Source organism: Microtus pennsylvanicus, chromosome 12 (assembly GCF_037038515.1).
Source record: "Microtus pennsylvanicus isolate mMicPen1 chromosome 12, mMicPen1.hap1, whole genome shotgun sequence".
Lineage (NCBI taxonomy): Eukaryota > Metazoa > Chordata > Mammalia > Rodentia > Cricetidae > Microtus > Microtus pennsylvanicus.
Window position 1 is genome coordinate 60801712 of NC_134590.1, and position 25845 is coordinate 60827556.

At 51.3% G+C, this 25845-nt stretch overlaps 1 protein-coding gene across 2 annotated transcripts in view; it reads left to right on the forward strand.

The window, feature by feature from the left end:
- The window catches only part of Sorcs2 (sortilin related VPS10 domain containing receptor 2), a 380264-nt gene that overhangs the window by 141717 nt on the left and 212702 nt on the right, over positions 1 to 25845 (forward strand). For both annotated transcript variants that reach the window (XM_075943775.1, XM_075943774.1), the window contains exon 2: positions 18349 to 18416. In XM_075943775.1, coding sequence (XP_075799890.1) covers positions 18349 to 18416 — 68 coding nt within the window. The remainder of the gene's footprint in view (positions 1 to 18348; positions 18417 to 25845) is intronic.

Here is a 25845-nt window from a genome sequence, read left to right on the forward strand (position 1 = left end):
GGGAGGGCATGCATCATAGAGGGAGGGCATGCATCATGGTGGAAGGGCATGCATCATGGTGGGAGGGCATGCATCATGGTGGGAGGGCATGCATCATAGAGGGAGGGCATGCATCATGGTGGGAGGGCATGCATCATGGTGGGAGGGCATGCATCGTAGAGGGAGGGCATGCATCATAGAGGGAGGGCATGCATCATGGTGGAAGGGCATGCATTGTAGTGGGAGGGCATGCATCATGGTGGGAGGGCATGCATCGTAGAGGGAGGGCATGCATCATAGAGGGAGGGCATGCATCATAGAGGGAGGGCATGCATCATGGTGGGAGGGCATGCATCATAGAGGGAGGGCATGCATCATGGTGGGAGGGCATGCATCATAGAGGGAGGGCATGCTACAGCATAGATGCTCATCTCAAGGTGGCCACAGAAAAACAAGGGAAGGACCGGGGCTCCTAGAATCTTGTTTAGAGACAGACCACTCAGTGATTTCACCTCTTCAACTAGGTCCCACCTTCTAAAGTTTCCTAACCAAATAGCTCCACCAAATGGGACCAAACTTTTAACATCTGAGCCTGTAGGGCACTTCATATCCAACTTATGCTGCCTACAGATCATCTGTGTGGTGTGTGGCAGGAATTTGTTCCTTCGTGGTGCTCTGTGGTCTCCTGACACACAGGCCAGCAGTTTCTCTGTCATGCCCCTGAGTGAAGGACATCCTGACAGCTTCTGTGTTCCTTACTGTCACGTGCCAGCTGCTCTGAACACTGCACTGGTCTCTGTGTGGACATACACTGCTGTTTGGCTTGCATGAATAACGGGTGGAGTCCCTCATGTATAATAGGATGTCTTTAACTTCATAAAATAATGCCTAGTTGATTCTAAGGCCATTCAATCCCAACCCTGGGTCAGGAGAGTTCCACTTACCCCATCCTTGCACCTTCCTGGATTGTTAACTTTCATATTTGGGGCATTCTTGTAAGTGTAAGGTGTGCCTTGTGTTTCAGTTTACATTTCTCCAGTAACTAATGGCACTGAACACATCTTCCTAGGCTCATTTGCCATCTGTAGGGTTATTTTGGCAATGGAAGTGCTCAAATACGGGGTATTGCTATTTTCCCCATTAGACTGGCCTGCAGGCGTATATCTGTGGGGCATTTTTGTGATTGACAGATGATGATGGAGGAGGGTCCAGGCCTCTCCCTGGACAGCAGCACCCCTGGACGGGCGGGTCTGCGATGTATGAGAAAGGGAGCTGAACAAGCCAGCAAGAACAAGCCAGGAAGCAGTGGTCTATGCTTGGCCCCTGCCCTGGCTGCCCTTGATGATCGGGTGATGCAACAAGCAAACCCTTCCACCCCAAGTTGCTTTTGGTCAGTGTTTTAGTACAACAAAAGAGAAGCTAACTAAAATGCTTCCTGTCTTCTCAACCTCTCCCTTCCCCTCTCCTCCTTTTCTTCTCTGCTCCGGCCCCTCCCCCATCTTCTCTTTGAGGTCCTGGGGGTGGAGCCCAGGCCTCCCAGCTGCTATGCAGTTGCTTCCCACTGAGCCACACCCAACCCCTTCATCAAGTGCTAGTTGTCAAGCCCAAAAGAAACTCATACAGATACCTAAGTTTTTAGTAGTGGTAGATCTAGTTTCTTCATATTTTTTTCTATTTTGTTATACGCTTTGCCTCTGGGATCCATTCTGAGCTCCCAGTTGTCTGAGATGCAGGGTGGGGACTGGGAGTCTTGTTCACGGAGTGCAACATTTGGTCATTTGTTTAGATGCGGTGTCAGTCAGCCTATCAGGAGGGACAGGTATGGTAGATGGACAGCGTGAACTCAGCCAGGCTCCTGCTGTGGCCCACGTTTTTCCAGTGTGTGTTTGGGGCAGGGAGGGGCTGGGAAAGATCTGTGTAGCACTACCCCCTGAATCAGCATGGCTGTCTTAATTCTTGTCACAGTGGCAGTCCACTGCAGTAACATGCTGCCACTGGGGCCCTGGCTTCTCAGATGGCCAGGAGTGATGCCTTAGCTACACCATCTAGCCAAACCACCTGTGTGAGCCCCATGGTCCCTTAAGGCCATGCCTTCAAGAGCTGGGCATCTCCCCAGAGCAGCTTCTGACTCTATCTGACATGGGCTCAGGTTCCTGAAGGTTCACCCAGCCACACCATTACCCTACCTCTTCCTGCACTGGTCATTTTAGAGAGACTGTGGGGACCCGGGGCTGGACAGACTATATGGGATAGGAGCTTGTCTTCTAGAGGGACTTAGCCACAGGTAGGTCTCATCTGGCTTCTCACAGAGAAATGTGCAGCCAGCTCCAAGTGTCCCCAGACTTCTGGTACAGCAACAGGGACAGAATATGAGGGAGGTTCAAGTCAGTACATGTGACGTAAACACCTAAGCCAGGTGACTGCAACAACTTGAAGCCAGGTCAGGTAGTGGCACTTGGCTCAAAGTAGGAGCACATCTTCGTGCAGCTGTCACAGACACGACCCCTTCTGCTGCTCAATGTGTGCCCAGGTTGCAAATAGCTTGCTTGCTGGAGGACAGCAGGAACATGCAGAAGAGTGAGAAACTGACTCATGACAGCCAGGAGCCATTGCTCGTTGTGCAGATGCAGACGCCATTCTTGCCTGTGTGCTTTTTGCATGCATGTCTGTGGGCACACACACACACACACACACACACACACACACACACACACACACACACACACACACACACATCCCTGTCAGGGGTTTCTATGGAGATGTGCACATACACGTGTCTGCATTGGTTCCTATGGAGCCATGCAAGCACACATATTTATAAAGTTACCATAAAGAGATCATGTGCCAGATTCCAGTTCAGTAAGTACTTACAGCTGTCTGCTGGACCCCGGCTCTGCAGTAAGGCTGGGCATGAACATGGTTTGTGTCTGCAAAGACCAGGAAATGGACAAGTAAACAGACATTTTAGAGTCCGTGTGGAAAAAGAGAGGGCATGCCATGTATACCTCCAGACACACTGTGGGGTAGTTAAGTGTTTCTGCTACAGTTCTGAAATGGTCCCCAATTGGGCTGGTCTCTGGTTTGTTATTATAAATGTGATGTTATAAAGTGCAGTGAGCACGGACTCCAGCCTGGGATGCTGACAAGCAGATGTGCCGGCACAGCCCCAGAACTGCCATGTGATGGTCGTGACAGCTCAGATCTCTGCCAAAGGTTCTGATGCCTAGAAAGGGGGGCATCAGAAAGCCCCGTGGCCCTTTGCACTACAGGATCTCAGGAGATGCCCATCGCTGGTTCCCAGATGCACGCCGTGACTACATCTTGATGCACGTGAAAATAATTTTTGCCAAATTTGCACCATCATTAACTTTCAATCATGGCCAATTTTAGACGAGGCTCTTAGTTCAAGTTTTTTGTCTTGTCACAGTGATGGAGAGGACTCTGTTTTTAGCTGCAGGGGATGGTGATGGGGCCCTCCCTCTCCCCCATAGAGGAAGGCTCTCTCTGCCACAGCTGAGACGGAGCTCATCAACCCAGAATCTTGCCAAGGATTTGATGGGATGTGTCTGCTGTAGAACAGCTTCCTCCATCCAGGGAGTCTTTGGGTTGACGTTCTTAAGATGTAGTTCAGCCCCACGCTTGGCCCCTGTGGAACCATCTGCAGTCCTTCCTTTGGAGAATGAGGCACTGTGAACACCCCAGGGAGAGCTTGTAAAGTGGATTTCAGAAAGGAAAATGTTTTGCATCCAGAAACTTCCATCCTCCCCATAGGAGTTGTCACATGCCCGGTGTTCACTAAGAACATAAGAATGCCTTTTCTCTCGGCTCTAGTTATAACCAGGTTGGTATGAATGGCGTGCAGAAGCCAGGGTTGCCATTGTTCACCACAGAAGTGCTTTCATGAAATGCACGAATAACGAAGGAAGTGGCTCTCCATGGCCACAGAAAGGAGATGGATGTGGTCACTGAGAGTGACCTTGACTTCAGCTCCTTGGCTGATGCCCGCAGTCAATGGGTCCTTCTGGGAACCGAATGCACCTGTCTGGGTGTGCCTGCCTCCTGGTACAGGCTTCTCATGAAGTCTCTCAGAGTATCCCCACCAATCCTGGCCACTCCCTGGAGCCACCTTCATCTCATTCTGGTGGCCCAGGCATCTGGAGCCAGATCCAGTCTGTCTTGCCCATCCTATGGCAGTTAGAGGGGAGCCCATCCCCTACCGCCATCCCATGCAGCCCACCATAAACAGCCTCAACTCCAAATGAACCTGCTTGAGGCAGTCACCAGAAGGGCCTCATATCAGATCCCCTCTTTTCTGGATTCCCTGACCCTTTGTATCTGTCAAGTGTATAGTGCATATGTCTCAACATCTGAACCCAAAACGTACAGTTGTCATGAGGTCCTTCTGGCTCCTGTCCCTGTGCTGGGAGCAGTGGCTGAGAATTCAGGCTTGCAGGGAGTGGAATCTCCTGCACTACTGCTTTGGGGTTCAGTGGTAGAGTAGTTGACTACCGCAAGCAAGGCGCCAGGTCCAATCCCCAATCATGTAAACACAAAAGTAAGGTTATTGAGACATGTCTGTCATTTATTTCTGGGTTTATTGGTTTATGAACATGCTCATCAAGATCTGGAGCAGCCTAGAGGGAGGTCAAGGGTATTACAGGGGTTTTATTAGTGTGGACAAAAATCCAGGTGCAGCCTGTGGGGTCCAGGTCAGAAATGTACGTATCCAGCCAAACTGTCATCTGAGACATGCAAACCTCAAGACTACTTGGCGGGCATACTGTGACACATAGCAGAGGTGTCTCCATCCATCGGAGAGCCGTAAGTGGTGCTAGCCACCCTCTCAACCCTCCTCCCACCACAGGCGGGAGGATGTCCCAGCTGATTACTTCATGCACACATTGCTCAAGGCTCTGGGAGATTGGCTCTGTGCCCATAGCCACGTAGCCAGGGGAAGCAGAACCTTCTAAGCCTCTGGATTCCTCTTCTAAGCAGAGGCAAGGGACTCACTAGAAATATGTTGGATTTACACCAAACCCCTCTCAAGTGCTACATTCCTCTAGGCCTTGCTATGCTTAGAAAACATGCCGCAGACAGCTGCGGAGACCTGCTCTAGAAATCGCCAAATGTTGTTTTAAAGAAATGTCTTGAAATATCAAGTCTCAGGCCTTCAGAGCTCAAACGTGACGAGTCTTCTTCCATTGCCTAATATGCCAGCTCCATCTGTTTAATCAACTGCCCCAAGCCCCAACTGGAGACACACTGGAAGATTCCCAGGCTTCCAAGGTTCTCAGCAACGGCGACTTCTGAAAATGACATGAACATTGGCAGAACCCAGAGCCTCCTTCTGGCCCCTTCTTGAAGGGGCAGTGATCTTGCAGAAATTGCAAAGGTCATAGATGGGCAAGGACCTCAGATGTCCCTCCTCACAGACATATTCATTACTAGGCACAGTATAGAGGTTCAGGGTGAGCTGTCACTCAGAGCCTGGCTCCTCTGAGATGTTTAATTTAAATGGTGACATTTCCCCAGAATATTAGCTATTTTGTTGTTGCTGCTGCTGCGACAAATGCCGCTTAAGGAAGAGGTGGGCTCACAGTCTTAGGGTACACTCCGCTGTCTGGGAAGGCATGGTGGGTGGCAGGACCTTGCTTGGCGTAGTGTCCACAGTCAGGAAGCAGAGGGAGAGATGAACGTTGGTGCCCAGCTCGCTTTCTCCCTTTATATTCAGTCCAGGACCCCACCCCTGGGATGGTTCCTGCCCTTACTGGTTGCATCTCCCCTCCTTGATTATACCTCTTTGGAATCATCCTCACAGACACGCCCTGAGGCCTGTCCCCTAGGCGACTCTGGACACCATTATGTTGATAGTATTAAGTACCATACCCTATGACTTAGCTTCTGGAGTGTCAGACTTTCTGCAGATACTTAGCTACAAATGTTAGGTCTCCCTTATCTCTCATTGGTGGATTGGCTAGTCATACTCCTTTGCCTATCTTGGGATGCTGTACGAGATTCTTATTTAAGGGGAAGAAGTAGCTTAACGAAGAAGAAAACCAGTCATCTTTTTGCTACTGTAGTACACCCAAGAGTGCCAGCTTCTAACAGGAAAGCCCGATCATGATTTTGTCAGTTGCAGTACATGGTCAGTTGGCTCTGTTGCTTTGGCCTGTGGCAGTATCTAGGTGGGAGGGAGCACAGACAGGAGCAAAAGTGCTCATCCAGGAGAGGCACCAAAAGACAAAGAGCAAGGGGCTAAGATCCCCAAATTCCCTTCAGGAGTGTGCTCCAATATTGTAAGAACTTCTCACTAGGCCCCACTTCCCAAGGGCTTCTCCATCCCACAGAGGCCCACCCTGGGGACAAAGCCTTTAATATGTTGAACTCAGGTTGGGGGTGTTTAAGGCCCAGGCTCCAGTAAAAGTCCCACAAAGATGCCCCTAGTGGGTGGTTCCGCTGCAGGTATTTGTTTCAGGATGGCCCTGAATGTCAGATTCGGGCTGAGCTGTTTGCTCACCCAGATGAGATTGATCCTGCTTGTGTGTGGACAGGATGGCTATGCTGACCTACTGTTGAGCTGTGTGGCCATCCCTACACAGTGGCAGCTAGCCAGACACCGGGACACAGTGGGGGGATGCCCAGGAAAAGTATACTCTGCCGGAGGCTGCAGGCATCAGAGGCCAGCCTTTTCCCAGGAAGTGATGTCAGACCCTTTCCCCAAGTACAGCAGAAATATTCCCTCCTTCAGGAACCCCATGTACCCACATTTCCATCTTCCCTCCTGCAGGGGATATCACTTCAGTTGCCCCTGTCATCCACCACCATCAAGCACCATTTAAACCTCCTCTTTGAAAGCTGTTCCCAGGGAGCAGCTACCTCTAGTCCCCTTCCCCAGACAACCCTGGCAGAGGCACAGAAGCCCAGAGCTTCCCTTCCCACTGCACCACACAGTCCCAGCCTGAACTGGGCAATGAGGCCTCTGCCTCCGCTGGTATCCGAGCCTCTTCTTCTGAGCATGCCAGAGGCCATTGCTCCCAGCTGACTCAGCTTACCACTTCCTCCTTCAGCAAGCACAGCCGCCACTGCCCAGTGCCAGGCCATTCAGCTCTGCCATGACAGCTTGTTTCCAATAGAGACTCTCAGAGGCAGAGAACATATGGACATTTGGTGGGACCTGGGGAGAGGGGGAGAGTCTGAGAGCTAGTTAAGGAATTTCTGGTTTCAAAGTAGACTCAGTAGCCCTCATCCACCTGCAGGAGATACCCCAGGCACTGCTAGTGTGGAAGCATCTGAGCAGAAACGGCACCACGGCTTGTCCAATTACCTCTCATTGCCAGAAATAGATCTGAGAAATGCCGGCTCTTTCAGGTAGGAGCCCATGAGCGTCGTGTTCAACAGCAGAGGGGGAAAAAAAGAACCGTGTAATTTCATTAATAATTTTTGCTTACAGTGACTATTAAGAAAGAGTGATGGGTGAATTAAAACTCAATCAGGTTATGAAAAATGGAGAGTAAATAATACTTGGGAAGGATGGCTGCGGTGGGAAAAGCCTGCAGAGACCCGCCCATTAAAACACACATTATCCCTTAAACAGAGTCAATGTAGAAATGCAATTCTCTACAGATCAGTAACGCTCATACATTTATTTTCTGCTGGCTGATTTTGATTTATGGGGTCCTTTCCCAGCTCATTCTCAGCTCCTCTTTAAAGTGCTGGTTTTGTGCCTGTCAAAGGTGGGTGACTGATGAAGGGTTAGGCTCTGAGTCATCCGGCTCCACGGCCTCTTCTGGACCCCAGCAACTTCCCAAGGGCCCGTGGGAGGAGCAAGCAGGGCCTGTCATCTGGGACCAGTTCTTGTGAGTAGCAGTTAGGGATGGTGGAAAGGGGACCCAGATTTGGGGAACGTTTCTGGGTGCATCCCCTTGGCAAGCTGAGTTTTTGTGTTTCCATCTGTCTGTCTGTTGGGCTGCCATAACAACGTGCCCAGATGCAGCACAGAAGCAGGAGAGTATCTTGGGTCTCACCTCACTGCTAGGGGGCTGGAAGTTGGAGAACAAAATGATTCTGTCAACTCTAGTCTTCATTGGCTACACACAACACTGCCTCTGCTTGTCTTAATGGAGTCACTGTTTTGTCTTGGAAAAGGCCTTTCTGGGACTTTAGGACCATTTTACCTTGAACTCTTTTTTTTTTTAATTTCAAAACTTTTTATTTCCATTTTGCATACCAACCACAGTTCTCCTCCTCTAGCTCCCATCTACTCAGAAAGGGTAAGGCTTTCTTTTCCATGGGGAGTCAACAAATTCTGGCATATCAAGTTGAGGCAGGACCAAGCCCCTCCCTGTGTATCAAGGTATCTCTTAATACTCAAGGCTGAGCAAGGTATCTCTCCATAGGGAATGGGCTCCAAAAAGCCAGTTCATGCACTAGGGATAAACCCTGGTCCTACTGCCAGTGGCCCCACAGACTGCCCAGGACACACAACTGTCACCCACATTCAGAGGGTCTAATTCTCACCTTGAGATCTTAAGTGACATACACAAAGACTCAAGACCACACTCAGGTCTGGGTCAGTAATCCATTTGGGGCACCACTCAGTCTACCCTCCCCCCATCTAAGAACTGCAGGGCTCCAGATATGATACTACTTTGGCCTGGCCAAACTGAAGAGCAGGTCCCCAAAGTTATCCCTGAAGTGAGCACTGGGGTGTAGAGAGGTGCTGGGTGGGGAACAGAAGGAACAAGCTTCAAGTTTGCTTGAAAAGAATCTCAAGTTTGGAAGGATGGGCGTGTTCAGGTGAACCGTGCATCTCTCCATCCTCACGTACATACGACTGAGCTTGGGAGCTATGCCCATGTGCATTCAATTGTTTAATCCCCAAATCTTCAGAGTACTTGTGGCAAATATGGGGATTAGAGCCCCTGTCCCTGAGAGCCTACCTAGCAAGGAGCTTTGATACCTTGAGGAACTGTCATGCTGGCCTGCTTCTCTGAACCGTGTTGGCACTGGTTTTGCAACTCGGTTCTGCTGAGTTTGACTAGGTAGGGGAGTCAGAGAAACTGTGAAACACAGTCCCACCACCCTCTCAAACCAGAGCTAGCCTCCATCTCTGCAAAGATGATGGAGGCCTCATTTGGCCCTCTTCTGTAATCTATCATAGTGTGACAGGAACACAGGCGACAGTGTGGCCCTGATGCACAGCCTGGGTTCCAGGCAAAGGCCACATGGGAACAGGGCCTGCAGTGGAGGTCGCTCTGGCTCAGAGTCTGAGGAGGTGACTCTGCTGAGCCTACACTTCAGGTGGGTGCTGCCAGCCAGGGTTCTGACAAGCCCCTGAATGCAGAACCTCCAGAAGGAGACATGGGTTATACATGAGGAGGGGACCATACAGCAGGTAGGAACCCAGGGACTTGGGCGTAGCTCCTATAGACAACTCAGCAGGGACCCTGGACATCGACAAACAGTGCTTTAGGACTTTGGGGCAGATTTGAGAAAGGCCATGGCCAGAACCAGAGCCTTGTGGGTATTTGGGGTTTGTGCTTTGTTGACCTGACTGAGGTTCTCTGATGGAGGTCTCCTGAGTTAGTGAGCCAGCACCTCCGCCTGGCCTCCTAACGTGACTGGATTGCCCATCCCCTTTTAAGTATGGGTCCTTCCCCTAGTAAAAGAATGCCCAATTGATTTCTCTTAAATAGAATTGATTCTTCATAGAGGAGGAAGGAGGAATCTTGGGCAGGTAGTAGCAAGATCTATGCTGCCTGGCTGGTTGCCTTATGGCAGAGGGGGTCTGGGCTGTAGGGAGCAGAGAAAGAGTTTTGAATGGGGTGGAGTGGTTGGTCAGGCTAGGAGAGTCCTAGGGATTAATCCAGAAAACTGATCCTTACTTGCCATAATCCGACTGTAGCTCTGTGATCTCCTGATGGGCCTGTGATGGACTCTGTCTCGATGTCTTGGCTTCCAGTCTGGGATGTGGAAATGATGATACTGACCCACGAACTGGAACCAGCTGCCTTAAGAGGGCGTCGTCTGCCCACGCCTCAGGCTTAGGCTCAGAAAGCCTGGGCTCTTCCAGAGGCTTCCTGCTGCCCCTGCGTCAGCAGTCAAAGCCTGGGCAAGGTTAAGATGGCCACCTAAGAGCCAGAGTTTCCTAGGCCATGAGGCACGACAGACACCACCTCCGGGACTCCTACCTTGGTGTACCCTCACTAGACCGACCTCAGTTACTCCCCAGCAAGCTTGCTTCACAGGTATACCAACAAAATTTGACTTCTCATGTGACTGCCGTCAGGGAGAAAGGAAGCTAACATTTATTGGGTACCAGCTGAATGCTTTAGTTTAGAGCAGGTCTCTTCTGCCATGGCTGTCAGAGTCACCTGTGGAAAAGAATATCTTCTCATGTTTGGTAGACCAAACAGACAAGTCATATTCAGAATGAAAGAAAGGTTATGCTGGCCTCATCCTTGGGATGATCATACATTGTCTGTTCCTGTCTGTTACTTCTAACACACACACACACACACACACACACACACACACACACACACACACACACAGCGCACATATGGCAGAATTGAGCAGCCAGAGAAGGTCCTCTCTGCCAGGTGCAGCCAGATTGTTGCCAGGTGGTCTTAGGCCTGGCAAAGAACACCCCTGCCTCTTAGGCTTGCTTGCTAGAGGATGAAGAAATTGGGATCTTGGGAGGAGGCAGCCTGGTGATTTTATTTAAAAACTTTCTTTGGAACATGGGGAAGCCCTGGTTTAAAAGATGCTGACTACTGGACGTGTCTGGTTGAAATCTGCACACATCCCCAGGGGCTGCTTGGAAGATTTTCTTTTTTTATTATTTATTTATTTATTAAAGATTTCTGTCTCCTCCCCGCCACCACCTCCCATTTCCATCCCCTTCCCCCAATCAGCTCCCCCTCCCTCATCAGCCCAAAGAGCAGTCAGGGTTCCCTGCCCTGTGGGGAGTCCAAGGACCTCCCACCTCCTTGCTTGGAAGGTTTTCATGGCCCCTCACTGTGGTCCTTCCTTGTCCCCTGTTTTAATGTAGAAATGACATGGTATGGTGTTTAAGGACTTCCAACTCATGCGCATCCTCACCCAACCTGTGAGTCCCCCTCATGGTGCTCCGTTGATTGCCAGAGGAGAGTCTTCTCTCCCTGCCCAGGGCTAGAAGTGTGCTCTTTCCAGTCTTTAGCTGGAGCTTCCGAGGACATCTGTGTTTTCAGTGGAGGAACATCTGCAGGCTAGCTCCAGATGTGGAGTTGCCAGGTCAGAAGACAAATGGGTTTGAGATTTCTTTAGCTGCTGTGATTTTCCCCTGTAAGAGGGCAGGGCTACTTATGCCCCCATGACAGCTTGTAGGAGGGTCCTTGAAAGAGACTTATGGATGAACAGGTCTGTCTTTCGCATCCTGCCTGTAGCCCGTCTAAGGTTTCCCTCTGCGTCTGGGTGGCAGGTGAGATGATCCCAAGAGAGGACCTTCAAGTAGTTGCAAGAATAGCCTCTGTGGTTGAGTATGGCATTCCTGGTGAGGGCTCTTGGATTTGGCCAACTCCTGCCCCACTGAGTGGATGGGGGCACTGAGGCTCAAGCAGGCCAAGTCACTGAGCATGGCCCCATAGATACTGAGTCAACGGTATACTGCTGCCTCCAATACCACCAACCCTTGGGCCTCTAGAGTGACAGCCAGTCTGCTTCATGCTGGAGGGAGGGGCCATTCTGGGGCTGGGGCTCTTGCTCTCTGTCCCCAGCTGCGGCTACCTACCTGGCAGGCTGTGCCATTTGCACAGTAGGCATGCTGCCGTCTACAGAGCATGGCTGTGAACTTCTGTCAGCTTAACTGGGCCGTGCCTAATTCCCTCTGGCTTAGAGGGGCCTCCTGAGAGCCTAGTAGTCCCAGAGCTTCTGATTTTCTGGGTATTTGGGGCGAATGCTCCTTCTGGCTAGTGCAATCAGAATGGTCTCCAGTGCACCCCCTCCCCAGGGACAGCACTTCACAAGGTGTCACATCTTTGCATGGCTATTCTCTAAAGGGCAGCAGCCTTTTGCTGAAGCCACGATGGAGCGGGAACTCCATTTTAGAGGCTCAAGTCGAGGTCTTGTCTAGCCTGAACAACCAAGGGGCAGAGGAATTAAGCTTTAGCTGTATGGAACCTGAGAGGCATCTCCCGCTGAGGCCCAAGAGAGTCAGGCCTTTCTAGAACAGGACGGAAAGGGGAGGGACTGGGTCAGTCTGGCAGAAGCACTTGCTTTCCCAGGAGTCAGGAGCTTGTGGCTTGCTGCAGGACGCACCCTCTTATAGGATCCCACAGCCTCTCTAGAGCATTGTGCATTGACCTGTGCGTGAGCCCCTGCTCCTCTCCGCTGTGTGGCACACATCACGTCACATACACCCTGGCCAGTGCCCTGCTTAGAATCTTTAACCCAAATGCAGAGGCAGAGTTGTTGTTACTGGGGCCTGGGAATGCGGGCACCACAGGTGTGGACCCTGGCTGCCTTTCCCTGTCAGGGTCCTGCCTTTGTCGTTAATGTCACCGTCCTTGTCACTCATCCGCTCACTCAAATCCCAGCAGCGTTCTTGCTGTGTGACCCCAGGGTCGTGCTTTCATCTCTGTTCCCCCACTTTGTTCATCTGTGCAGTGAAAGTGGTTACCCCATCTACTCATGGGGCTGTGTGGGGTGCATGTCACGCACGGAGTGGAGGAGATAAGATTTAGTTATTTAATGGCGTTGAAGAGGTTTTCCCACAGTGTGCTCCCCCGCCCTTTCCCATGGGCATCTCCTCTCTCTGGCACCTCCTGGGAGGGCCAGTGCATCACAGCACTGGGAGCTGCAAGTGCAGATCCACCCATGACCTTGGGCTGAGCTTCTGACCCCAAGTAGTGTGTGAGTTCTGGTGGGGTGGCAGGAAACCCCCCTATCCTGGAGCCCACCTCCACCCCCGGGCAGGTTTCAAGTAAGGCAGCGTGGGAATGCCTTCCAGGGAGCTGGCCTTGCTCATCTGAGCTGGTTCTCAGTTGATTAAATAGCTCAGCAGTTACTAATGTGCCGGCACCTGGCTAGACTCTGGAGACAGTGTGGGCCAGCGGCGGGTGGAGGTCCTCTTCCAGGAGCACCCAGCCTGAGGGAAGGCTTCCTGCAGGAAGGAGCACAGACCGGAAGGAGTGACCCCGGCGTGTGAATCATCGCACACGCAGTGGCCCAAGTGATAGTCAGGGTAATGAGATCTTGCCTGTCCCAACCTGGCCTACCAGGGACTGAGCAGTGACAATGAGGATGGAGAGGACCAGGCCTCCAGGGACAGAAGGTCCCTCCCCATATGAATGAATAAAACATGAACACCGGACCCACTTCTGAATGTGCATGGCAGAGGTACGACCTGACCAGGGTCTGCACAGACAAGTAGATCTGGGAAGTCTGGTGACCCGTCTCACTCCAGGGGAGAATGATAACCCAGGCTAGACCACACCAAAGGCAGGCTGTCCTGCTTGGATGGGAGGATTTGATACTGCATGGGGACTCTGTGGTAAATGGACCACTGACCCTGGCCTTTCACTTTTCTCATGATTTCTGGTGCTGGATTCACAAGGCCTTTTTCCTTCCTCTTCTCCCTTCCTGTGGGGAGTCACCCTTTCCCTCCCCACTGCCTTCCTGGCACGACATGCTATCTGTTGATTGACAGATCAAGCTGGGCCTGAGAATTTGTTGGCTCTCCTTCCTTTCTTTGTGATTATTTTTGGCTCCGAGAAGGCAAACTGTTTCTGAACCTTTCTCTGCTGGCTGTTCTGAAAGTGTGGGCCTCAGTGGGAGGCAAGGGCTTCCCTGGTTTCCAGTCCTAATGTCACTGAAGAAGCAGCTTGTGCTTCGATGAGCAGACAGCTGGAGGCCAAGCTTGGAGCCATTCTTGAGGTCTATGGGCTGTTCTGCGAAGTGCTGGTTCCTTGACTCACTGTGTTGGATGAAACCTTGGGGTACAGCAGGGACTGGCTCAGTGTCCCAGGAGACCCTCCCCTGAACAGCAATGATCTGCTAGGCCCCTGCAACATCCTGAGAATAGCTGGCCTGGCAAGCAAGTGCTGGCAGAGTGTGAGGAAGGTCTCAGTGGGCTTGCTGACCTGTGAGAGTCACTTTGCAAACCCCAGAGCCTCAGTGTCAGGCTATTCAGGAATGTGATCAATATTGAGGGCTGGGGACTTCTGAAACTGCTTCTGGCCCGACATGGAGTAGCCTGTGCTTGCTTGAGAAGACTCAGAACTGAGACCTGGTTTGGCCCATAAGCTCAAAGGGCTTACCAGCTGGCTTGGATTAGTCCTTCAACAGCAATGCTGGCCAGACCCTGTTCTTCACGGGGCTCCCAGTCCAGTGATCTCAGAACCTCCATAATTGGATGTCATTGGTTGCTTTCAGTGGTTTGGAGTGCCACCAGAATCCCTATGTCCTTTTCTGGGAAGGAGAGGGCACCAGGATTGGGGACAGTGATGAACAGGGAACCTCGGAAATCCCGGGGCTTGGGCATGATATGTATATGTGTGTTGTGTGTGTATGATGCCAGGTTGGTTTCTTAGATGGGTGTGTCAATCTCCTCAGCAGTAAAAGGAAACAATTGTAACAGTCTCTCATGATGTACCAGTCAAAGTCAGATGAGCTCCATGGTCAGAAGAATAGGTACCCAGCACCCTTGAGATAACCGCAAAAAGGAGATCAGTTTCTAAGACCCAAAAGACCAGAAGTGAGAGGAGAAACTGGGTGACCGTAAAGGTGACCATTGACCACTGCGGCCTCGAGGAGCTGCTCTTATGTTCTGCTTGGGGGTTCCTGCCATGTGGGCAGGGCTCCTGTGGGCCAGGGGTGTGGACAGCCCCTGTCAAGAAAGCCTCAATGTTCCTGTTTCCTCTGTGCGGATCAAAGTACCCACAGCTATGGGGGCTCCACCCATGCTGCAGACTTCTCGTGGGAGGTTTCAGCTGTAGCCAGGACCCCTGAAGGGTGTGTCATAATTCTGAGGTCCTTGAAACCACATCTGATAGAAACTTCTGAAACTGCTTCTGGCCCGACATGGAGGAGCCTGTGCTTGCTTGACAAGACTCAGGACTGAGACCTGGTTTGGCCCGTAGCATGTATGGTTTGGCAAAACATTTGGACTCTGTTTTGGTTTCTCCATCTGAGAGACGGGGCACTGATTAGGCCATCTTGGGGGCTCTGCGTGTGAAGGGTTGAGTGAGCCTTGCAACATGGTTACGCCCTTGTCAGGGTGTAGACCTGTCTGTCGCTTTGGCTGTGGGTTCCCTCCACTGCTTTGTTACCACAGCAACATAGTTCAGGAGACTGGGGACATGGGGTTTGGTGGGATGTTAGGTGGTGACTTCCTGGCTGGCTGTCTTTCCCAGACCCAGATCATCGCAGTGGCCTCTTTGTTGCAGTCCCTAGCAAGATGATCGCAGGCCTCTGACTTAGAAGCCCAAACTTCCACTTGGAGTTAAGGGGATGGTGGTGCAGGCACTTAGTCCTCCCAAACAAGTTATGAATGGTCTTCTTCATGCAAGTGGGGGTGCAGTCAGGGTTATGAAGACCCCTGTCTGGCATTGCTGTATTGGTTTTTTTTTTTTTGTTGCTTATGCCCCAGGAACACGTTTGTTACACTGTGTACACTGCGCCCACCACTGACCAGTGTTCACACTTAAACACAGACAGAGCTATGAGCTTTGGTATGGGGACCATGAGAAGGTGAGCCTAGTGTGGGATTCTGGAAACCTTCTTAAAGGCAGTATGGGGTAGACAAAGATTTGGAGGCCAGTAGAGTGACCAAGACATGGAGCAGTATCTTAGCTACTGTTCTAGTGCTGGAAAGAGACACTACGACCAAGGAAACTTATAAAAGGAAACATTTAATTAGGGGCATGCTTACAGTTTCAGAGGGTTAGTCCATAATCATCATAATGAGAAATCTAAGGCCAGGCAGGCGGGCGGGCAGGCAGGTAGGCAGGCACGGTTCTGGAGCAATTGCTGAGAGCTTACTTCCTGATCTACAGGCTGGCTGCAGAAACAGAGTGTGCAATCATGAGTCTGAGCCTGGTATGGGCTTTTGAAGCCTCAAAGCCTACCCCCAGTGTGACACCTCCTCCAACAGTGCCGTATCTCCTCATCCTCCTCAATAGTCCACCAGCTGGGGACCAAACAGGCAATATATATGAGCCTATAGAGGTCATAGTCATTCAAATCACCACAGGTGATGTAAGGGCAGAGGGTACCAGGCAAGGTACTTATACGCAGGGCAGAGCTGTATACAAAGGCCTGATTGGCATGGGTATGGCATGTGGTATAGTTGAGTGGGTACTGTCCCCAGGAGGCATGAGTGGAACCATCCATAGCAATAGAATCTGAGTATGAAGGCGAGAGTTCCGGGAAGACTGTCCACCTCTCTGCTTCTGAGTCTCCAAGGACCTGGTCCCAGAATGGAGGGTGAGCCCCACGTGGTGGCCCGGGCCATGGACCAGGTCAGGGGAATGATTTCATCCTGGGCACGTGGGTAAAACTGTCTTTGAAGTCCCTTCCAGCTGTCACACTCCAGTTCCTCAGAAGCCCCCTGGGATAGCAGAGTGTATGAAATATAAATCAATAGGTTAAGACCACACTTGTCTCCTGCCCAGTGAGGCCCTGTCACTCTGCCTACCTCTCTGTCTTTGGAGGATCGTCTCTGACTCAGGCAGGCCGAGTGCTGACGGGAGGAAATCACTTTGTTCAGACAGAGGTAGAGCCAATCTTGCCTTCGTTGACAAGGCTCTGGTTTTCTCTTTAATCATCGCTGCCTCGTGGCTGTAAGCCGTCCCAGCTCGCCGACACCCTCCCCTTCTTGCTCCCCGCTCTAATCATCAGGGAAAAACAGATACTTGATCAGCCAGTCTCTTGGGAACCATGCCTGGGAAGTTCTGCTCCTGATGAGGGAGGACCAGAGGGGTGGACATGGCCAGTGTGGTAACCCTAAATTAAGAAGGCTAAGGACTTCTACTAGAACCAAGCGTGCCCAGGTTCACCTCCCAGTGTTCCCATGACAACGGGACTGTTAGGTGTTGGTAATATGGACTGGCAGTGAATGAAATGGATTTTGATGTTCATGAGAATCCAGCCACTAGCAGAGTAATTGCAAACCAATGTGTCTCCTCCTGGGTTGTATGGCCCGCTTCCCTTCTTCCCTCCCTCCCTCCCTCCCTCCCTCCCTCCCTCCCTCCCTCCCTCCCTCCCTCCCTCCCTCCCTTCCTTCCTTTCTTCCTTCCTTCCTTCCTTCCCTCTCTCCCTTCTTCCTTTCTCCATTCCTCCCTCTTCTCTTTCTTTCTTTGTCTTATATGCATGGGCTTTGAAGATCATCTGAGAGCTTTGGAACACATTTTTTCTTCATTCTCTGAGCAGTTGTATTTTCTTCACTGCTTGGTCGTGGGCCCCCTGTGTGTTGAGTAGTTTAACAAATAAAAGTGTCTGCTGGTGATTTATGTACCCCTCCGGCTGTCACCCTCACCTCCCAACCCCTGTCATCGCTCTGCAGTCCAGGACAGGGAATGACAGCACAGCCTCAGGGGCCGGCTTCTCTGTAGGTCAGCCACACCAGGCAGCTTTTTCCATGGGTTGCAGGGAATACATGGGCGCCTTGATGCGCACACGGCCCTGCCCTCAGAAGCTTGCCAGATGTGCTTCGCGCTTGTTCGGTTTACTTTCTTCATTGTTGTGGCAAAATACCCCACAAAAGGATCCTAGCAGAGGAAGGCTTTGTTTTAGCGCACAGCTGGAGGGGTCCAGTCCATCATGGTGGGGAAGGCACAGCAGCAGGAACATGAGGCAGCTGGTGGCATCTCATCCACAGGACGGAAGCAGAGAAACGAGTGCTGATGCTCAGTCCACTCGCTCCTTTTTCCCTAATCCAGGGCCCAGTCCATGGCTTGGTACCACACACCTCATCATGATCTTCCCACATCAATTAACCCGGTATAGAAAATCTGCCATAGACATACCCGAAGACTTGTCTCCTAGGCGACTCTAGATCCTGTCCAGTTGATAGTGTTAATCACCGTGTGGATACTGGGACCAGAGCCTTGCTGAATATTTGGTCACAGTTTGGGATTCTCTGAGGCCACGTTTAATGATTCCCACCGAGTGGCAGCAGGATTGGTTTGTCTCCAGAGTCATCCTAAAGGGAAGAAGGACATTTCCCAAGCAGAAGCAAGGCCCGTGTCTCAGAGTTGTGATATGTTGCCATCAGGCAGTGTGGTTTGGGGGGGTCCCAGTGTGGTTTGGGTGGAAAGTGTCACCGCAATCCTCTCTCAGAACCTTGAAACCAGCTGATGTCTACATTTTTCCTTTCTGTTGACACCACAGGTCATCTTGATCCTGACGAAGTACTACCATGCAGACATGGGGAAGGTTCTGGAAAGTTCTCTGTGGCGGTAAGTCAGCCCGATGGGCTTTTCTTTTCCTATACCTGTGGGTCTTCGTCTCACAGTTTCCTTGCGGAGGCCAGAGTCCCACCTGGGCTCCTGCAGCTCCAGCCCACTAGTGGGCCCCACGGCTAGAAAGACATAATGGAGATGTCAAAAGCGGATTAGGAGTTTCGTCAGCAGGACAAAGGGCCCTGGCAGACGGACAACTGTTTGGAAGGCTGCTTTCCTGGCTCTTTTCTGCCTGTTGTTTTCTTGGGGCTCTTTTTGCCTCCTCCGGGGAGGAGGAGGCTGGCAGCGTGAATCCAGGTCACTGCACAATGTCGCTGGCTCTGCTCTGGGCTCTCGAGGCAGCTCCCAAGCCCCCCAGAGCTCAGGCTGGCCTCATTGTTAGGGTAGTTTGCTTTCTATCCGGCTTAGCCAAAGAACTGTAAATAAATAACCCACCCAGGCGGGTATCTCTTTATACGTGAAACATGAATTGGGCCCAAAGACATCAGACCATCTTTGATGTCTGAGAGGGGCAGAGGGAGGAGGAGGCTGCAGAGACCATTTTGGCCATTATCATCATCAGTTCTGGTCGGGGCGTGAGGACCTCTCGGGCTTCAGATGGGTTCTTTTCTCCCACGGGAATTTACCACTGTAGTCCCTCTTGGTGTGGGATCATTTTGCCTTCTTTGTGTGTTTTTCCGGTAGTGATTAATTCATTTTAATTTGGGTTTGAAAAAGACCTGCCAGTTGGGACCGTTTGCTTGTTTGAGATAGGGTCTGTATCCTAGGCTAGCCTAAAAACCCATCATGCAGTTTCTTGCCTCTGTGCCCAGACTGCTGAGACCAGGCCTGCATCCCTGTGCCCGACTCATCAGAAGGGCTTGCAGGAAGAGCCGCTTACACCTGCTTGCTGTGGGTCTCTGTTTAGCTTTGACTTTGCTTGTACCACAGGGCTCTGGCACCCTACTTCTCACCCCTCTGTGGCACGTTAGGAATGTGTTCCCATGGTGCTCCGGGTTGGGTTTTTTGCAATAACAGTGTTACCTGGGGTGAACTGCCCAGGTCACTGTGGTGCTAAAGCCCCTTGGGTTTTGTCACTGCCCCCCCCCCACCCGCCCCACAGCCTTTCTGCGCCAGCTCTCCCAGCCAGGAACTCACCTCTTCACACATCAGTCTGTTCCTGCAATGCTGGGAAAGGCGGTCAGGAACGGGCCACGTTCCTGTGTGGAGGGGAAGCTGTCCTCATGTGATCCTGATGCTCTCAACGTGTCTTGCTGTTCTAGGGCTTGAGGAAGGGAATACTTCTGCAGAATAAATTTGTTAAATTCCAGTGGTGGGACCGGTGAGGTGGCTCAGTGGGTAAAGGCATTTGCCAACAAGCCTGTCAATCTGAGCTCAACCTCTGGCACCACAGAGTAGGAGCAGAACTTCTCAAGTTGTCCTCTGGCTTCCCGCACATGCACCAGAGCACATGTGTATACGTGTGTGCAATAATGAAAAATGCACAGACGGATGAACATAAGATTCTAGTAGCATCAGCTTCTCTGGGCAGTAGCACTAAAAGCTTAGCTTAGGGATGTTACTTGGGGAGGGCAAGTGTGAGGGGCACCTTCCTGCCCAATGGAGTGTCTCCTTTTGCCGCCACAAGGATGGAGGGAGTCTCCTTTCTTCTTCTACATCCAATAAAAGTCCCCAGACTTTGGACGCCAGCAATCTAGTTACTCTGTTCCTGCCCCCTTGAATACCTTCCCTGGAAATTTCTGAAATGCTTGCTTCCTCCACTCTCAGCTTGGCTAAAGGCGCAGGAAGTGGAACTCTCTGGAACAGTGTCTGGTAGTTTGGGTAGTGAGCTGCTTTCGTGGGGCAGTCAGGCTTTTGAAGGCACTTCCTGGGTGTAAGTCTACACTTATGGGGTGTGGAAGACAGAGAAGGCTACCTGGGGTCGGGACTCCTGAGTGACAGCTTCGAATTCTTCAGAAACAGATGGGGGATCCCAGAGGTCAAACCGCCCCTTTAGAGCTGTGGGCCAGGCAAACTTCCTTTACAGAACCTCTGTTTCTTATCTGTCTGTGGGGATGAAATGGAGGAGAGAGAGGCAGTGAGACGGAAGGAGGTGGCTCCCAAAACATCCCAAGGTTGGTACCTTGTCTAAATTTGGATTTTCCCCAAAGCAAAGCAACAGATTTAAAATTTTCCCGTCCCTTTCTCATCACGGTCTCTCCACCCAGACGTTTCTCGGCTTGATTAAAAATGCATTCAGAAGGTCTAGTCATTTCCAGAAACTTCCCCCATCCCCTGAGCGGGTGCAGTGACTTTCTGTGTTTAGATTATGCTGGTTTTGTGCTGATGTGCCTGCACGGGCTGAACAGTCTGAGAAGACTGAAGCTCAAGTTTGCATTCCTTCCCTCTCTGCTCGTAAACCAGGCTTCCAGCTGCACATGCCTCTGAGAACTGCACAGCCATTACTTTCCTAGCGAATCAGTTGATTCTGTCTTTGAGCTCCCATCCAGGGAGGACCCAGTGCTCCCAGTTCCCACCCGGGGAGGGTCTAAGTGCTCCCAGCTCCCAACTGGGGAGGGTCCAGTGCTCCCAGATCCCACCCGGGGAGGGTCCAGTGCTCCCAGCTCCTACCTGGGGAGGACCCAGTTCTCCCAACTCCCACCTGGGGAGGGTCCAGTGCTCCCAGATCCCACCTGGGGAGGGTCCAGTGCTCCCAGCTCCCACCTGGGGAGGACCCAGTGCTCCAAGCTCCCACCTGGGGAGGGTCCAGTGCTCTCAGCTCCCACCTGGGGAAGGGTCCAGTGCTCCCAGCTCCCACCTGGGGAGGATCCAGTGCTCCCAGCTCCCACCTGGGGAGGGTCCAGTGATCACAGCACCAGTCTAAACTTTGCCAGTTTGTCAGTATCCCAGGATCCTCTTGATTCCCGGCGAGGAGCAGTTTCCATTCTATTTTGATTACATTTTCTCTTGGAGTGTTGTCTGCTCTTACCTTGCTCCCACACTGGGACAGGGCAAGGAACACCGGGAGGCTGAGAGCATGCCCGTGGGTCCTTCCCTGGGTGCTGCCTACCTGCTGTCTGCATTTGAGGCCTGTGAAATAGATGGTTCAGGTGCCAGTGTCTGGGGAGCATATATTAAATGGGGTTATTAAAGACACACTTATTGAACACACCCCGAGCCTCCCGAGAATTCTCCTGTGTAATCACAATAAATACATTTTTAATGACAGGCCTGGTATTTACATTCTGGAAATGGCTCTGCGAAATCGAAGTTGAATGCATTTTTAATTGTTCTGTGTTTAATGGACCTCACGTCAGCAGCATCTCCCTCCCGGCTTCCTTGACCCATCATCAGCATCTTCTGTATGTATTCTCCGCCAGTCTTGGGTCCTTTGATCAGTACAATGGGTTCGGAGAGACATTCCCTCCTTAAGATGTGCTGACCAGCACCAGGGAATTGAAGTCACCTGTCTTCTCCTTTCCTGGACTCACAGGCCCTGGCCAAAGCCTCCTCACTCAAGCCAGAGTTGGTATATTCTGTCTATCCTTAAAGCTCAAGGCACAGTGGTTACTGTGCTGCTGGACCAAATGACCACACTGGGACACTTAAAACAGCAGCCATGGACTTTCATAGTTCTGGAGGTCATAGTTCATGATGTCACAGGGCAGTTCTTCCTCTGAAAACTAGGGAGGGGGCACCCATTCTGTCCCTGCCAGGCCCTAGTGACTTGAGTCACTGAGTCCTTACCTCTGTCTTCTGTGTGTGTTCATATGTATGTGTGTGCACATATGTACAGGTGCATATACATGTGGGTACATACAGTGCAGGTGCATATGTATGTGGATGTATATTGCGCGGGTGCATATCTATGTAGGTCCACACAGTGCAGGTGCATATGCATGTGGATGTATATGTGCGCAGGTGCATATGTATGTAGGTACACATAGTGCAGGTGCATATGCATGTGGATGTATATGTGCACAGATGCATATGTATGTAGGTACACACTGTGCAGGTGCGTATGTATGTGGATGTATATGTGCGCAGGTGCATATGTATGTGGATGTATATGTGCACAGGTGCATATGTATGTGGATGTATATATGCACAGGTGCATATGTATGTAGGTACACACTGCAAAGGTGCATATGTATATAGGTACACACTGCACAGGTGCATATGTATATAGGTACACACTGCACAGGTGCATATATATATATAAGTACACATTGCACAGGTGCATATGTATATAGGTACACACTGCGCAGGTGCATATGTATATAGGTACACACTGCGCAGGTGCGTATGTATGTAGGTACACACTGCGCAGGTGCGTATATAAGTAGGTAAACACTGCGCAAGGTGCATATGTATGTGGCTGTGCACTATGAAGGTGCATATGTACGAAGCTACACACTGCCCACAGGTGCATATGCCCCCCACACATGTGCCTGTGGAAGCAGAGATCAACCTTCCATGCCTTTCCTCTGGAGCCATTCACTATTTTGTTTTTCAGGCAGATCTCTCACTGATCTGGAGTTGGCCTAGAAGGCTAAGCTAGCTGATGAGCAAGCCAGGAACCCTCCTAGCTCCACCTCCCAGCTCTAGGGCTAGAAGTGTGCACCCCAATGCCTGCTTTTTTTCATGGGGTTCTGGGCACTGAACTCTGTTCTTCTGTTTGCACGCCAGGTGCTTTACTGGCTGAGCTATTACTTCAGTCTTCTGCTTGCATCTGTTGTCACATGACCTCCTTGCTGTGGGTTCCTTCTGAAGACACTGACTGCTGGGTTTAGTGCCTGGCCAGATGGTTCTGGATGTTATCTCAAGAATCTTAACTTAGCCACCTCTGTAAAGACTCCCCACCTCCTCAGTGATGCATGGGATTCACAACATGGGCATCTCTTTGCAGGAGCTACCATTCAGCCCAGAGCATGGTCCATCACTAAGCTCTGGGATGTCATCTATATTGGATTTCCTAAACGACCGCTGGCTCTTGCCCTGTCCTCTGTCCCTCAGTCACACGCTTTTTGTCCCTCCTCATCCACAGCTAGATCCCTGCTGTCCTCCCAGCTGGGTACTCAAGATACCTCGAGGCTCACACCTGCCCTTTCCAACCCTCTGCCCAAACCTCTGGTGGCCCAGATGTCAGGGTTGGCAGGCAGAGTTGGAGCCACCACAGGGATGTGGGTGGGGATTTGGGTGCTTCTGGTCTCTGGAGGGCTTGTGTGATATTTGTACTCCCTTCCATAACAGAGCCATAGATTCATGAGCTAAGGAGAGGCGAAGGGAAGGGGAAGCGAAGAGAGACAGAACTCTGGCTGCCACCCACTCTGCCTCTGGGAGAGTGTTGCTAGGCCTGTCCATGCTTCAGGACCCAACCCCATCCCCAGGCAAGGCACAGCAGCTAGTGTGGCGAGTGACTCCTGTAACAGAATAGATCGCAGGACTCCGGGTGCTGAGTGTTAAAACTGGAACAGCCCTATGGACAAATCTGTTCCCTGGAACCCTCTGGAGACCAGCCCCTCAGGAGGCCCTGCGCAGTACTGTGCTTGGGGTTCGTGTTTTCAGCCTTCCCAGCACGATTTTCATCAGCCTTTGAAAGCATTAGATTTCCTAATGGCCTCCCACACAACTGTGGTTCTCTGAAGTACCCTGCAAGCATGTTCTTTATGTGTGGTAGTCACATCCTTCAGACCCTAATGACCCAGTATTGGCCACCTGGGGGCGCTGTTTACCCCCCAGTGAATGTGCCTGGTGTACAGAAACAGATCTTGCTTCCCTGTCCAGGACTCAGGATCTGGATGAAATGGAGATTGGGATGCCAGGCTCCCAGGTGGGATCTTAGGCTGTATTCCAACAAGCTCTAGGAAAGACTGATGCTGCCCATCCATAGGACAACGTGGCTGGTGCTTCTGGAGCACCCAGGAGTCTGTGAGGATGAGCTGCTCACTGGTAAAATCTGGTCAAGCTACAATCTGTCCACCTCAGTGACTGTGTGTGCTGCCTGCTGTCTGGCATGCATTTACAATTGTCCCTCAGTCCTGACTCCATCACCATTCAGTTCCGCTCACAGTCAACCCCTAAGGAACTGCCCTGCCACTCGATGTATAGCACCCCCATCCCCAAAGGGGAACCCTGCCACCTCTCTCATTGAAAGTCTTGTGTTCTTACTTACATTACCTCTGCCACTATTAGAATACAAGTCAGCTGAGCATGGAGATCTGTCAGGTCCATATGGTTGACTGCAGGGTGCCATAACCAAACAGTGACTGGGCTAGGCATGTATGTTGGGCCTGGGTGCATGAATGGGTGGACGGATGGGTGAACTGATGAATGGGAGGTGATGGATAGATGGTATGTAGGTGTATGTGTGCATGTGTATGTGGCTAGCTGGATAAAATGGTAGCTGGGTAGGCGGATTGACGAATGGATAGGTAGATGGACAGACAGACAGATAAGTGGATGCACGAATGTGTGAAAGAGTGACAGTGACAGTGTGGTTTTAGGAAACCACTGCTGGAATCTTGAAGACTCAGTGATGATGAGGTCACTCTAGGAGAAGCCAAGAGCACAGAGTTGTCGCTGATGCTGTCAAACAGGGAAAAGAGGCAGGGAGCATCCTGAGCCAGGAGAAAGCTGACCACAGCCCACCTTCCCACTCCTGCCCTCCATCCTGGGTTATGGCCTCTAGGATCTACTCTGAGGGTGGCTGTTGGGCAAGGTAAGTTTGAATTAGGGCACGCTTCCAAGACCCAAAGGGCTGTGTACCAGAGCCACCCCTGGGCCATCCCACAGGTACATTTGACCTTGGCGCCCGCTGAAGGGGCAGCCAGGAAGAGTCTTTGTAGCTTTGGAGTGGACTGATCCAGGTTTCCACTCCGGATGGATGGCTTGGTTGGAATCTGTCGTTTTTGCTGGGGGTGGAGAGCATTCCCTTTCTCGCGGCTTCTCTTTAATTATGGAATCTTTGACATATAGAGAAAAGTGCAGAATGCAGTAAAACACCAGCCTGGGGGCTGATGGCAGAGGTGGACTAGTGGATATTTAAATGCTCTCTCAGTTCCTCCCAGCCTGCCTCTATTGTACTTAGTCTGATGTCCTGTGGTCCTGGGGTCAAGGGATAGGAAGCTGGCATACTAACCCAGGTAGGGAGTGGAATTAGGGTGTCGTTTTCATCCCAGGGAAACCCCACCAGCTCAGCCATTACACAGCTGCCAATTGTTTGCTCTCCACACTTAGAAAACAATAGATTCCAATAAAACCCACCCTTTGCCCTTCTGCTACACCCCCCTCTCTGCTCTCTACCTGGAAGTTATCTCCATCTTGAGTTGGGGTGGACCATTCTGGTTTTCTTTATAGCTTACCTATAAAGCAAAACTTTAAACACATGCAGCAACTCATAAATCACAATTTATATCAGCTCAAGACAATGTGTGTGTCTCTCTGT